This window comes from Saccopteryx bilineata, chromosome 10 (assembly GCF_036850765.1).
Source record: "Saccopteryx bilineata isolate mSacBil1 chromosome 10, mSacBil1_pri_phased_curated, whole genome shotgun sequence".
NCBI lineage: Eukaryota > Metazoa > Chordata > Mammalia > Chiroptera > Emballonuridae > Saccopteryx > Saccopteryx bilineata.
In genome coordinates, this window is record NC_089499.1 from 11,512,977 (window position 1) to 11,528,580 (window position 15,604).

The following is a 15,604-nucleotide window of genomic DNA, read 5'->3' on the forward strand; positions in this document are numbered from 1 at the left end:
GCCTTCCCTGCACTGGCTACAGAAAATGAACTAACAGGCTGCTTCTGCGGAGTTCTCCTTCCAAGTTCTGGTTTTGTTTTTTGGTGTTTTTTTTAAACAGTGCCACTGCCAGTCCCTGAGCTCTGGCGGCAGAAAGCAGGCGGCTAAGGAACAAGCTTGTTGTCAGCTACCCCTCTCAAACCATCTCCGCCTCATTTCAGGCGCCCGACCCACCTCCGGGGCAGGGAGGGCTGCAGAGAACAAAGCCTGGTTTTAGAGAAGACATCATCTCAAAGCAGGGAGTCCGCGTTCAGCGGGCACGGCACAGCCAGAGCAAACCCCGACCTCGGGCGGTCACTGAAGCCACCTGCCCGTCTCAGCAGGAGGCAGAGAGGGACCGGGGCTCAGATGGGCTGCACGGGTCCCCAGTTTGCTCTCTGCAGCCTGGGAGGGCTGCCTGGGCATCGTGCTCCTGGGACCCGCGGGCAACCTAGCAGATGCCACCGGCTTCAAAACACAAACAACAGCGGTCCCCGTTTCTGCACCTGCTGAGACTGAGCTGGTGTGGCCTGAGCCGCCGCCCCGGGAGCGGCGGATGGCGCGTGAGCTGAGCCGTCATGTCAGTTTCCCGCCTGGGTCCGTTCCAGCTTTGTCTGAAACATGCTGGAGCCACATGAAAAGGAAAACGGTCAATCTGTACAGAACTGCTTGCCAAGCATTTTTAAGAGAAAAAGAAAAAACCAATACTCAACGTTGGAATCGCATTTGCCGAGAAAGAACAAAAGCTGCCAGGTGGCAGGTGACAAAGTCAGCCTGGGGACCATGCGGGTAAACCTGCCCACCAGGGCGAGTGCCGGGCTGCCCTGCCCACGACAGGACACTGCGTGCAGGGCTCCTGGTGCTGTCACAGGCGCCCTGGCATGGGGCTGCTTTTGACCACCTTCCAGAGACAGGCACCTTCAATCGCCCAGGACCTGGTGCCCAGGCCCACACCAGGGTGGAGGCACGGTGACCACGTGTGGCTCACGTGGGGAGTGACGGCAGCAGGCGCTTCTCTGCTCCCACCTTTGCCCTTGCAGACATAGGTGCAGCTAACAACAGTGAAAAGGGGCCCAGAGAGGAGCCCACTAGTGTGAGGAGCCAGCAAGAGAAGGGAGAGGCACAATTCCAGGGCTCACTCGCGGCCTCGCCTGAAAATAAGATGGCCCCGGGCCTTGGGAATGGCTGAAAGGACATGGCTAATAGGTGGGTGTTTACGTGAAAGACATCGTGGCAACTACTTATAAATACAGGGGTAGGCAAAAGAAAGTGTAGAGTTGTTTGTACAGAAAACGACATGCAGGTTATGATTATTACCAGAGCGTAATTAACTCAAAAGAATGCCACCATGCAACTGTAAAACCGCTTTTGCCCACCCATGTATATTACAATGCATGCATTCTTAGTATTATTTTTGTTAGCAAAGGATAATTACAAGTTTACCCTGGTCATCACATCCCTTTTCCGTCCTAAGCACGACGTCCACCCACTCCCATAATTTATCCATTCTTCCTGCATTCAACCCCACTCACCACACACAATGTCTGAGTGGGAACAGACTCCTCAATGTTCCACATGGCACCCCTCCTTCAAACACGCACACAGGCCCTGGCCGGTTGGCTCAGCGGTAGAGCGTCGGCCTAGCGTGCGGAGGACCCAGGTTCGATTCCCGGCCAGGGCACATAGGAGAAGCGCCCATTTGCTTCTCCACCCCTCCGCCGCGCCTTCCTCTCTGTCTCTCTCTTCCCCTCCCGCAGCCAAGGCTCCATTGGAGCAAAGATGGCCCGGGCGCTGGGGATGGCTCTGTGGCCTCTGCCCCAGGCGCTAGAGTGGCTCTGGTCGCAACATGGCGACACCCAGGAGGGTCGCAACATGGCGACGCCCAGGATGGGCAGAGCATCGCCCCCTGGTGGGCAGAGCGTCGCCCCTGGTGGGCGTGCCAGGTGGATCCCGGTCGGGCGCATGCGGGAGTCTGTCTGACTGTCTCTCCCTGTTTCCAGCTTCAGAAAAATGCAAAAAAAAAAAAAAAAAAAAACCACGCACACACACACACACACAAATACCTACGTTTTCTCCTATGTCACCGCCTCATAAAACTATTGCCCCCCCTTCCGGAGGCCAGCACTGTGTGTCATTCATCCATTTAATTTGCACAGGTGGAGCCCGTATTGTGGTGCCTCTATTTTTGTTTCACTGAGAATTTCAATTAGATAAAGGCAATCTTTGGAAGGTGGCAACAGACAAAATGATCTTTGTATTCTATATGTCAGTTTTTAATTTTGTTGTTTCTACAAAAAGAAAGAGAGAAGAAGAAAAATCTTTTAAATTTATGCCCTGGTCAGAGGGCTCAGGTGATTAGAACGTCGTCCCGAAGCACAGAGGTTGCTGGTTTGATCCCTGGTCAGGGCACATGCAGGAACTAAAATTGAGATTTCTATCTCTCTTTTTCCCTTCCTTGCTCTCTAAAATCAGTCAATCAAACAAAAAAACAAACAAACCTATGTCTTTGCATTTTCTCTTATTTAAGAAGCATTTATGAAGCACCTACTGTATTTCTCCATGTATATGAAGTCCCCATGTATAAAACACACCCAGTTTTTAGACCCCAAATTTTTGAAAAAGGATGCGTCTTACACGTGGGGAAATATGGTCTGTAATGCAAGGCACTAGAATATCCCCTGAAGGACCTGCCCATGCTGGTTTGCTTCTTATTTTCATCGTAGATTTGCTTGTAAGCAAATAATGCACCATGAACATTCTTCTCTATTAATGAAAACCTTTCAGTGTCGGTGTCCATGTTTTCAAACTTTTTAAGGAACTTTTTGCAAAAGCTCCTGCTAAACCCTTCACTGTGCATTTTCTTGAGGGTTCTTCTTCTTTTCCTGCAATTTCCATTTTTCTGGCCTCTTCTTTGCATTGCTATTCTAGTTTCAACAACTTTTTTTTTGACAGTGACAAGAGAGAGTCAGAGAGAGGGACGGACAGACAGACAGGAAGGGAGAGAGATGAGAAGCATCAATTCTTCATTGCATCATCTTAGTTGTTCATTGATTGCTTGTTTATTGACTGCTTTCTCATGTGTGTCTTGACTAGGGGGCTACAGCAGAGTGAGTGACCCCTTGCTCAAGCCAGCAACCATGGACTCAAGCCAGCGACCTTGGGCTTCAAGCCAGTGATCTCTGGGTTCAAGCCAGCGACCATGGGGTTATATCCATGATCCTACGCTCAAGCCAGCGACCTTGGGTTCAAGCTGGTGAGCCTGTGCTCAAGCCAGATGAGCCGACATTCAAGCTGGCAACCTTGGGGTTTTGAACCTGGGTCCTCCACACGCCAGTCTGACACTCTATCCACTGCGCCACCACCTGGTCAGGCACTGACTTTCCACCTTCGTGGTTCTTAGTCACTTGTAATTTCATTTCCAGGCCAATCACCTGGCGTGGCCTCTTACTGGCAACATTAGCAGTGGGTTTAGTACTCAGGGGCCTTGATGACCAAACAACAAGAGATTAAACCAAGTACAAGAGAAAATGACATGATCAAGAGCCGCCGTGAACACAAGATCTAGGAGGCTCTACCGACATCCCACGGCACCCTGTTCCACAGTAAACTTGTTAGTAGGTAGAAAGAATACACTCTAAAACAGTGGTAGTCAACCTAGTCCCTACCGCCTACTAGTGGGCGTTCCAGCTTTCATGGTGGGCAGTAGCGAAGCAACCAAAGTATAAATAAAAAGATAGATTTAACTATAGTAAGTTGTTTTATAAAGATTTATTCTGGGCCCTGGCCGGTTGGCTCAGCGGTAGAGCGTCGGCCTGGCGTGTGGGGGACCCGGGTTCAATTCCCGGCCAGGGAACATAGGAGAAGCGCCCATTTGCTTCTCCACCCCCCCTCCTTCCTCTCTGTCTCTCTCTTCCCCTCCCACAGCCAAGGCTCCATTGGAGCAAAGATGGCCCGGGCGCTGGGGATGGCTCCTTGGCTTCTGCCCCAGGCGCTAGAGTGGTTCTGGTTGCGGCAGAGCAACGCCCCGGAGGGGCAGAGCATCGCCCCCTGGTGGGCACAGCGTCGCCCCTGGTGGGCGTGCTGGGTGGATCCCGGTCGGGCGCATGTGGGAGTCTGTCTGACTGTCTCTCCCCGTTTCCAGCTTCAGAAAAAAAAAAAAAAAGATTTATTCTTCCAAACTTAGCGAAAATCCGACATCAAGTACTTGGTAAGTAATATTATTATATGCTTTCACTTGCTGTAACTCTGCTTTATAAATTTTATAAAGTAAAGTTACTTCCCTACTTTATAAATTACCATTACTGTGGAACCGGTGGGCGGTTAGAAAATTTTACTGTTAAGAGAGATACAAAAGTGAGTGGTAGGTATAAAAAGGTTGACTGCCCCTGCTCTAGAATAACAATGAAAAGTCTAGTGCAGGGACTACATAACCCAGTAACACAGTTGTTGATCATCATCAAGTGTCACGCACTGTACCTAACTGTACGAGCTACACTTTATACGACTGGCAGCGCACCTGTTCCTGCCAGGATCACCACAAACGTGACTCATACATTGCGCTACGATGTTGGTGGCTGTGTCACTAGGTGGTAGGAATCTTCAGCTCCATTACAACCTTATGGGACCACTCACTGTTGTATACGTAGTCCGTCACTGACTGAAGGTCATTATATGGTGCATGATTGTAAAAAGAGAGAAATCACCGAAATCTCAAACAGACATCGTCTACCCCCACACAGTTTGGCTGCATCTCCTAATTCTGGTTAAACATCACAGACAGCATGCACTGCTCTTCTCTTTCATCAAGCTGCCCTTGGCTAAAAGGTTCAAGAGGTTGAGAACACTTTGAATTAAACACACACACACATCTTGCTTGCAATAATTTACTATACTCAGGTAAACTTTAGGCATCTCCTTCATGACCATGCCCTATTGCTATCATTTTCCAAACATTCACTAATAAATAACAACCTGTAAAAACTGAGAAAAAGGCAAGATACCCTTTCTCAGGTGTCTTGTAAGAAAATACAATACTTAAGGCCCTAGCTGGTAGCTCAGTTAGTTAGAGCGTCATCCCAGTACACCAAGGTTGCAGTTCGATCCCCGGTCAGGGCACATACAAAAATCAACCAATGAGTACACACATAAGTGGAACAACAAATTGGTGTCTGTCTGTCTGTCTCTCTCTCCATCTCTTTAAATCAATAAAAATTTAAAAATTAAAAATTAAAAAAAAGATGGTCAGATGTTTTGTTTTTTAATTTTTTATTTATTCATTTTAGAGAGGAGAGTGAGAGTGAGAGTGAGAGAGAGAAAGAGAGGGGGGGGGGAAGGAGGAGCAGGAAGCATCAACTCTCATATGTGCCTTGACCAGACAAGTGCAGGGTTTTGAACCGGCGACCTTGGTGTACAAGGTCGACGCTCTATCCACTGTGCCACCATAGCTCAGGCAGATGTTCAGAGGTCTTAAAGACCAAATATGGTGTTTGCATGTAAACTGCTTCTAAGTGCTACGTGACCCGATATCTTAGAAGTAAGAGAATTTGGTGAAAGATGAGAAGATTACAAGTCACAGCTCAGGGAAAGGGAACATTCTGTCCATTTAAAGTACCTGGGGAACAACTAAGACATTTTCAAACCACAGACAATAGGATAGAAAAGACCTCGGATGCAGCGAGGGTTCCACTGCCCGGAAGCCCGGCTGTGGTCCAGGGTTGCTCAGGCCCCGCCCACACCCTCCCTGTGTGTCCTTGGACAGGCAAGGGACGGTCCCTTGGAACCTTGGCTTCCGCATCTTTAAAATGGATATAAGGCCCTGGCCGGTTGGCTCAGCGGTAGAGCGTCAGCCTGGCGTGCGGGGGACCTGGGTTCGATTCCCGGCCAGGGCACATAGGAGAAGCGCCCATTTGCTTCTCCACCCCCGCCTCCTTCCTCTCTGTCTCTCTCTTCCCCTCCTGCAGCCAAGGCTCCATTGGAGCAAAGATGGCCCGGGCGCTGGGGACGGCTCCTTGGCCTCTGCCCCAGGCGCTAGAGTGGCTCTGGTCGCGGCAGAGCGACGCCCCAGAGGGGCAGAGCATCGCCCCCTGGAGGGCAGAGCGTCGCCCCTGGTGGGCGTGCCGGGTGGATCCCGGTCGGGCGCATGCGGGAGTCTGTCTGACTATCTCTCCCCGTTTCCAGCTTCGGAAAAATACAAAAAAAAAAAAAAAGAAGTAAAATAAAATGGATAGAAGAACGGTCTCCACCTCTGGGGGGCTGCCGGGAGGACTCAGCCCGGGAATGTGACACTCAGTGGATGTCCTTTTCATTCGTGATGAACTCCCATCACCCACAAACCATCCCGCAGAATTAGAGAAAACCCCCAAAGGAATTCTGAACCATGAGGTATCCAACAATCTACAAATCTGCTCTGAACGTTCTCAGGAAAGCGAGACTTGGGAAGTTAATTAACTCTTACCACCTCATGGTCCTATAGCCATTCATTCTCCCAACACTTATTCATGAGGTTTCCTATTCACTTCATGACTCAACACAGGCTGAGTGTAAGCAATTTATATTGCGCCAATTTAAGAAAACATTTAATCGAAAAATTACTAATAATACAGATCAAAGAGATTTAACCATTGTTACCTCTTTAAGCCCAGTACCTCAATTATAGTCATACACCTTAAAGAAATCATGAGTTGCCCTGGCCGGTTGGCTCAGTGGTCGAGCGTCGGCCTGGCGTGCGGAAGTCTCGGGTTTGATTCCCGGCCAGGGCACACAGGATAGGCGCCCATCTGCTTCTCCACCCCTCCCCCTCTCCTTCCTCTCTGTCTCTCTCTTCCCTTCCCGCAGCCGAAGCTCTACTGGAGCAAAAGATGGCCCGGGCGCTGGGGATGGCTCCTTGGCCTCTGCACCAGGCGCTAGAGTGGCTCTGGTCGCGACAGAGCGAAGCCCCAGATGGGCAGACCATCGCCCCCTGGTGGGTGTGCCGGGTGGATCCCGGTTGGGCGCATGTGGGAGTCTGTCTGACTGCCTCCCCGTTTCCAGCCTCATTAAAATACAAAAAAAAAAAAAAAAAAGAAATCATGAGTTGGGTGAACAAATGCATGTGTAAGGATGTGTTCTCTGGTGTGTTATCTAAGGAAAGATTAGAAACAGCCAAGATTCCTAATAATAGACCGAATGGTTAAATATAAATGTTGGAATATTAAGCAATAGTGAAAATGGTGTTTTTTAAGAATTTAAGTGCCATGGAAAATGGTTCAAATATATCATTAAGTAAAAAAGCATTATGTTTCCAAATATGTAATATGTTTGTTAGAGGGGGGGAAAAACAACTAAAAATATCTCACAAAAAAAATGAGCAGTGATTGCTAAGTTAGTCATCTTCTTGTCTTTGTTCACTTTCCAAATTATCGAAAATCAGCATGTTCTTATGACCAGAAGATAGGTTATTTTTAAAGCCTAACTCCTTTTAAAGACTACTTATGTTCATTCAAAGGCCAGGCACTAAGAGATAAGAACTGGGGTAGGCTCCCTAATTCCAGGAAGCAGGGAGAAGCATCCCTGGGTTCTGACTCTGAAAAATCAGAAATGGACACTATCTCCAGGGATGGATGAAAGGGTAAAGAAGTTGTGTGTTTGGGGGGGGGGTATATAATGGAATAGTATCCGGCCATAAAATTAGGCAATCCTACCACTTCCAACAGAGGAAGAGAAAAACAAATCCTATTATGATCTCACTTATATTTGGGATTAAACAAAAAACTCATAGAAAGAAGTCCAACCTGTGTTTATCAGAGGCAGAGAGGGTAGAGAGAGGGAACGGGAGGTAGGCGGTCAAAGGTACACCCTTCCAGCCGAGGGCCTTGAGACCTCCCTGCTGTACCCAACCCAGTGCAAAGTCCCCGGTCAGGGTCAGGTAATAAAAGAAAGTCAATGATCCAGGAGACGATTTCACTTCCTCAGCCAGAAAAACCTCAGCTGGAACTCAAACAAATCAAGTTCCCAAAAGAACTTACGGGTGCGCACCAGGCACTCAGTAAATAGTAGACCGACGCGTTACAGCAAAAGCGAACAACGCAAGGAGCTCTTGAAACTCGTCTTTGCTTCATGACCTTGCTTTCTCCTCGGGGAAAAGACTGTTTCACTGAGGTGAAGTGGTCAGCAGACCATGGGCACTGGAGACACACAGAAATTCTTCTTCTTGATCTATGTTCCTCAAACAAAAGTTACATCGCTTGGCCCCTGGAAGGAGGAGCCAGTAGGCACCAGAGCCAACCGCGCGTCAACCCAGCAGCCTTCCTGTCTGCCGTCTGCTGAATGGTACATGACTGACAGGCCTACGGCACAGGGTCAGCTCCACTCGAGGTCAGGGAAGCGTGGCCTCCAGACCACGGGACGGAGGCGACATCACAGGGAAGGAGGAAACCTCATCCTGAAACTAACCTACATCAGGCTGAGTTTCATTTGAGACAGTGACCTTGAATAAAAACAAATAAATTTGGAATATGCTGGATATATATTTTATTAATAAATGAGCTACTGACACATTCTAAAACTGAGGGTTCTTTTTTTTTTCCCCCATTTTTAACAAATTGGCTTTATTCTTACACTAGAATCCCTTTTGCTTGCTTAGCTACTCTGGGAGAGTGGTTCAGATACGGAGTCAAACCAGACCAGCTGAGTCTGAAACTCAGCACTCCAGCCTGCGTGTGACTTTGGGCAAGCTTATTGACTTCCCTGAGCCTCAGTGTCCCCGTACGTAGAATGGGGACAGCAAGACTACTTAAAAATCAGACGTCACTCTGAGAACTAAACAAGAGACACATAAAACAATTAAAAGCAGTGCCTGGCTCACAGTAAGCACTAAATGTTGACCATTTTTTTCTCCCTGTTGGACCACCTAACCCTAAATGCCCCATGGGCACATCGGCTTTGTGGGTCATTCTCCTTTTCTGAGTGTCGCAGACTGATCAGGAGTCGAAAAACCCACCTGACGGTGGAAATGCTGACACTTTTCTAAAACGGTCGTTCTACCAGGCGGTCAGGGCAGACACCCAAAGCTTCTCGCCTCTTCTCCTCAAGCTGGGCGAGGGCCAGATCTACGAGGCCTCGTGTCGTTTCTCCACTCTGGGGGACGGCAGGTGAGGGAAGGGAGTGAGATTTTATCCCTGCTCTGACCTGTGTAGACACAGTGCAGGTGACCCACTCATCCAGGGATCCGTACCTGGGGAAGCGTATCGAGACCTCCTGGAGCCCCCTTACCCCCACCTACACCCACAACAGAGGACCACTGCCCTGGCTGAAGCAAAAAAAAAAAACAGAAACGAGGGAAGGGTCCTGTTGCCTTCTCACACACCTCACAACTCACTGAACACACCCATGAATCACAGCGCCGTGAGTCACGGCATCTCCCGGGTTACACGCGGGTAAACAAACAGGTCCCATCCCAAAGGTCACCTGCCCCTCAGCCAGCTTGGCAAGGCTCACAGGGCCCTCCGGAGGAGAAGGACGTGAGGACAAAAGGCAAAGAGAGCCCAGGTGCCTTTCATTATAAGGCCATAACTAAAACCTGAAAAAAAGTCAGTGACTGAACTGTTTCTCCATCAATGCATCGAATAACAACATCTAATAATGAAAATATGATTTCAAAGCCTCCTGTGGCAGAAACGGCCATGAGGGATCCTGCAGAATCTTAAGGTAAATAACACAGAGAAGTTTCCAGAAAAATAATCCTGCTGTGAATTCTTCTCTGAAGCAGTCCGAAGGAACCAATACGAAGCCTACCAAAGTGGTTGTTACTCCGGGCACGGTTTTTCCACACAACCCCACATGTCCTTGTCAGTACGGGACACTAAAGTGACTCGCAAAGGGTCTGCTGTGTGCTACGAGACACACAGGAAGTTGGCAGAGCTTCAACTAGAACATGAGTCCAAGTCGAACATGCTCCCTATCTGTCTGGTGTGGATGACGCAGTTTTTATTCCTATCGAAACTGATTATCTGCAGTGTTCACAACAGAGACTGTAGGGTGTGTGTTAGGTGTAAGGGCCCAGGTCACCTTAAATAAAACTGCTTTCCTTATTCATAGCTGATGGCGAAAACGTAAGAGAAGCCTCAGATACACTGTAATAGAGAAGCTGGTCATTCTGACTTATTATAAATGACTTCACAAGGTTCGAGAAAATTGAGGATCCGATCGTCTGTACAGAAAATTACAGAGAACTTCAGAGGTGCATTATAAGCTTGTTTTGAACCAAGTTATCGCCAAGTACAAGCAGAATTGCTGTATTTTTTTTAAGGTTTACACAATGATACACAGATACGTAAATTATGTCACTCTGAAAGTGACACGGGCCTCAAGTTAATTTGAATTTTAATGCTGGAGGTGCCAAAAGAAAGGGGGCCGTCTGTCCTAGCAATCTCTCATCAGACTGCCACAACTTTCTAAAGAGTCGGTTTTTCTACAAAGGCGCCTCTTGAATGAACACTAGAAACGTCATTGGTATGAATTTTTTTAAATATCACTTTTTTTTTTCAAGTCTACAAAATCAGGTTTCACGCCCTTGTCATCCCAGATACACTGAGAAAAACCACCCGGCACACTGCTCAGTCTACCAGGTGTCAGCCCGGCAGCCCCTGCCCTGCTGCCCTGCTGCGGCGGGGACCTCTCCACTCTCCGGAGTGACCAGCTTAACGGGCTGTCACATGGAAATCATCAGCCTTGGTCTCCATGTTTTGCTATGTCGTATAAACTGGCCAAGCTGTTGCCAATGCCTTTGGTGTAAATACTGACAAATTCCTTCCCAATAAGAGTTTCTGAGGCCTCACATGCTACTTTTTGGTTTGGAGGGAAAAAAATGGGAGCATTGTCAAATTCTTCCGTAGAGTTAAGAGACGGGTGGTTCAAATGGAAATCCATACTTGTCCCCTGCTATTCGAAAACTTCCAATCGGAACATTTAAAATCCAGGACTTTTATGTGACTAAACCCTACAGTCACATTCCTCTGAGGTCTCCCCCTCAGATGGCAGCCACAGGTCCTGGCAACCAGTATGGAGACCTCCCCTGAGGTGTGGCTAAGAAGAACTGGCCATCACAGAACCCCATCGGGGACCTACTTACGGAAGTACTTCAGCGTCTCTTCAATTTGCTCGGTTGTGAGGTCGATGTTGGCATCTGGAGAAATGAGAGGTGTGTGGAGCCAGTCGTCGTGGTCATAACCATAGATGGTGTCAGCTCTTAACTTGTAATGGGGCAGCTGCTCCTCCAGCAGGCTAATGATCTCGACTTCCGGAAGGTCGGTGCTGTTGCACACCTCTAGGGAGAGGACAGAGCAATGAGAACCCGGGCTGGTGACTCGGTCACTAACCTGGTGGCTTACAGCAGATATCTTAGGCTATTTACTCCCAGCCTGGAGTGGTTTGACAAGGTCACATCGACGGTCTTTTTCTCATCTAAATTCTACCCTCAAAAATTAGAATTCCGCAAGCTCAGTGCCAAGAACGACTTAGAAGAGTCGTTCCTGCTGGTTAAGCTGCCCACTGCCTCCGCAGTCAAGGCAAAAATCCTTGTGCCTGCAGCACGTGGCCCGAATCCTTCTCTCCGAGCCGTTTTCTGGCCACCCTCTCCCAGTCACTGCACACGGAAGCCAAACCAGTTATAACGTCGCCAGGGTGCCTCACTTTTTCTGCCACTCCTTTACCCTTCAAGTGATCTCCTCCGCCTGGGGCTTGGTTTGCATGGAATCCATTCATTCATCTGCTCATCCACCTACATTCCCTTCCATGCATCCACCCAAATATATCCCGAGTACCAGAGACACAGGAGACATGATGGTAAACACAACAGCCGCGGTCATGGGGCTTCCGACCATGAGAGCAGCCGGGACCCCTCCATCAACACACAGCTTGAATACCACCCCTCCCCTGACAGCACTGGTGCTTTGAGCACTCCAAGCAGAATTCATCTGTCTTCTCGCTCCTATAGAGCCGGCCTCCCTGCATCCACAGCTTCTGCATCCACAGATGTAGTCAACTACAATGGAAAATATTTGGGGGGAAGAAAGGCTTCGCTGTTGCTGACGTGTACTCTGCAGCTAAGTCTCTGACGGCTGCATCTGTACTGAATGGGTATAGGCGCTTTTCCCTTGTCATTATTCCTTAACCAACAGAGCATAACAGCCACCTCCATAGCATGTATACCAGGGGTCCCCAAACTACAGCCTGCGGGCCGCATGCGGCCCCCTGAGGCCATTTATCCGGCCCCCGCCGCACTTCTGGAAGGGGCACCTCTTTCATTGGTGGTCAGTGAGAGGAGCATAGTTCCCATTGAAATACTGGTCAGTTTGTTGATTTAAATTTATTTGTTCTTTATTTTAAATACTGTATTTGTTCCCGTTTTGGTTTTTTACTTTAAAATAAGATATGTGCAGTGTGCATAGGGATTTGTTCATAGTTTTTTTATAGTCCGGCCCTCCAACGGTCTGAGGGACAGTGAACTGGCCCCCTGTGTAAAAAGTTTGGGGACCCCTGATGTATACTGTATCAGATACTCTTAAGTTAGTCTGGAGACGATTCACAGTATAAGGAGGAGGTGTGTAGGTTACATGTGAATACTACACCATTTTATATAAGGGACTTGAGCATCTGTGGATTTGGATATCCGTGGGGGTCCTGGAGCCAATCCCCCATGGATACCAAGGGACCACTGTATTCATACAGAATTTTGTCAGAATTCCCATAACTGCACTTACTAACTTCTATCCTTCAGGTATTTTGGTATCTGATTCATTTTCCTGTGAGGTGGCAAACATCTCACGTTCATCACATAACAGCATCACACGTGACATCTCACACAGTCACACTCTACTCACGGCTGTCCTTGATCCACCACCCATACCCTTCCTAGTCCCGGCCCAGACTGTGTACAGGGGTTGCACCGTAATGCCTATGGAGGTGATTCAACCCACACACAGCACACTAAAGGGGGCTTTTTAATTAAATTGTAAGTAAGCATGGCAACAGGGCAAATGTTCCCAGAACAAGACTCAGTCTTACACAACTTCCTGAGGAAGAATGAATGAAATAAATGCTAATGGGTAGCTAGCAACTAATTCTGACATCAACCATTATTATCAGCCCATTTCACAGAACATACTTGGAACCTATGTCAGTAAATGATCTGCATGAGTAGCAGTGGTTTTATCAACCCACAAAAACCAAGGCACCCATGGTACACACAGCTGGACAAGAGAGAAGAGCTAACTGAGCTAGATGCACCTTCATTAAGGAAAACCACCCAAAAGATAAGACTACAATATCAGTCAGTTCCTTTTTTTTTTCCAGTGAGAGGAGGGGAGGAAGAGAGACAGACTTCTGCATGCGTGCCGACTGGGATTCACTAGGAAAGCCCACTAGGGGGCAATGTTCTGCAATCTGGGGCATTGCTCCGTTGTTCAGCAACCAAGCTCTTTTTAGTGCCTGAGGAAGAGGCCATGGAGCCATCCTCAGCAGCTGGGGCCAACTCGCTCCAATGGAGCCATGGCTGCAGGAGGGGAAGAGAGAAAGAGAAACAGAGAGAGAAGCAAGAGGGCGAAGGGTGGAGAAACAGATGGGTGCTTCTCCTGTGTGCCCTGATTGGGAATCAAACCCAGGATATCCACATGCTGGGCTGACACTCTACCACTGAGCCAAACAACAGTCAAGTCTTAACAAAGTGGTTGCACCACGTTCCTGCCTTGAAGCAGAAAACAAAGATGGCAGATCCGAGCAGAGAGCAGAGCATGTGATTCAGTCTCCCCTCCCTCTCTCCAAAGTGTAAAAAAGGGTGAGAAAAAAATAAATAAAAACACTCTTAAGATAAATAAAACCCAACAGCAAGAGAAAATAAAGAGATGTTGACAAGAGATCAAAATTATGAGGTTTTTCTAAAAGATGGAGTTGGCATCTATCAATAATTAAAGGAGAAAGGCCCAGCCCTACGCACACAAAGAGAATGACAGTGCAAAGGTTGGGTCAAGTCCTGGGATGCTCCATGCTTGGGGAGGGGGGCTTCCCACTGAGAAAGCAGGAAGGGCCCAGGGCATCAAAGCAGGCACCACAGGGAGGACCAGTCCCTCTGCTTCTCTCCTGGCTTGAACCCAGGCAAAGAAGGCCGCAAGGCAAGGACCACAGGGCCACTCACACTCAGGTAGAATATGGAGACACCTGTGCCCAGATGAACGGCCATCCAAAGACTTAACAAAATCCCTATCTCTTTTGGGTTAGTAAGATAGCCACAGAACAGGCAGAAAAATATGATATGTGGAGCCACAGGTGAAAAGATCGACTATCTCCCTGTGGGCAGAAGCCCCCTGAAGTCACCTGTAGGCTCCCCACCCCAAACCCTCTCCCATCCAACACTGCCTCTCACTCAATTCAATATGCAAAGCGCTAGATGACTGAGGAAGTCAGTGTAGTTTTTTAGGAGCTAAGGAAAGAGTTTTCAGTAGAACGTGAAGACATTCAGAACTTGACCTGGCGCTTTGGGGGGAGCTCCTCACTCCCGGAAGGAAGACAACAGCTGGAGGTTCGGGATTCTCTGGCTCACGTGGGAAATGTCACAGCAAGCGCACCTGACATTGCAGCCAACTCCGCCCCTGGGCACAGTTCCCTCCCGAACAGAAGTCGTGTCCTCCCCTAGGCCAGAGCCAAAGGCACAGCCTCAAGGCAGAGGCTCCTCCTATTTCTTCCCAGCTCCCACTCGCAACAAACACCGTCCAGAAGGTTCAAGATGGAGACTCTTCCTCTCACAACCCAGGGCAAGTTCCCACGATGCTCATCTGGAGTAGAGGCCTCACAACCAGAAAATGGCTGCCACCAGACCAAGGGGACACGGGGTCGAGGAAGGCCGATGCCCCACCGGCAGCACCTCTCAGCTACCCCGGGATCTGCCCCACAGACAGCAGTGCCACCCTGTCCTACAGCGGGCAGCGGACCCACGCATTCCTGCTTGACGCACCCACACACCAGGCAGGAGTCTTCTGGTGTCGCTGCTGTTTGGTGGTGGGGAAGGCAATGGTGTCCACAAAAGAGAGAAGAAAAAAAGTCCTGTCTAAGAAGAATGCATCACTTGTGAGCATGCTGGCAGCTGCTCAGACGCAGAGACCTGACCTGTCCATCCACGTTTCCAGGGCTGAAGGTCAACCTGTTTACACCGTGGGTCCTTGTGCTCCAGAGATTTCGTTTTCCTTAAAGCCTATGTGATGACCGGTGAGATCAAGTATCAAAAGGCAAGGCTGTGCCAAGATGCCTTTTTCAATAAACCTCTGCAGACTTGATTTTTCCATAACATGACCAGCCACATAAACACCAGCAGACTTTCAGTGAGCTAGAAGACCCACAGAATTAGGGCATACGAGAGGATTATAGAGATCGTTCCGGGAGCTCTCCTTGACCTTGGCTGCGGGGCTGGAAGCCCCAGGGACCTCCCGTAGACAGGGACGCCACAACTGGCTCACGGAGAAGACACCTGAGGCCTGACATTAGGTAAACATAGTATGAAGGTCTTTGAGAATCCCCCCAGTATCCTGCTTTCCCCACACCCAACACCACCAGGCCAGGT

At 48.8% G+C, this 15,604-nt stretch overlaps 1 protein-coding gene across 7 annotated transcripts in view; it reads right to left on the minus strand.

Annotated features, from left to right (window-relative positions):
- Positions 1–15,604, minus strand: part of TRAK1 (trafficking kinesin protein 1) — a 103,023-nt gene that overhangs the window by 64,782 nt on the left and 22,637 nt on the right. For all 7 annotated transcript variants that reach the window (XM_066245301.1, XM_066245298.1, XM_066245297.1 and 4 more), the window contains exon 2: positions 11,126–11,320. Coding sequence is in view for 6 of the 7 variants with exons in the window: in XM_066245298.1 (XP_066101395.1) it covers positions 11,126–11,320 (195 nt within the window). In the remaining variant the exon portion in view is untranslated. The remainder of the gene's footprint in view (positions 1–11,125; positions 11,321–15,604) is intronic.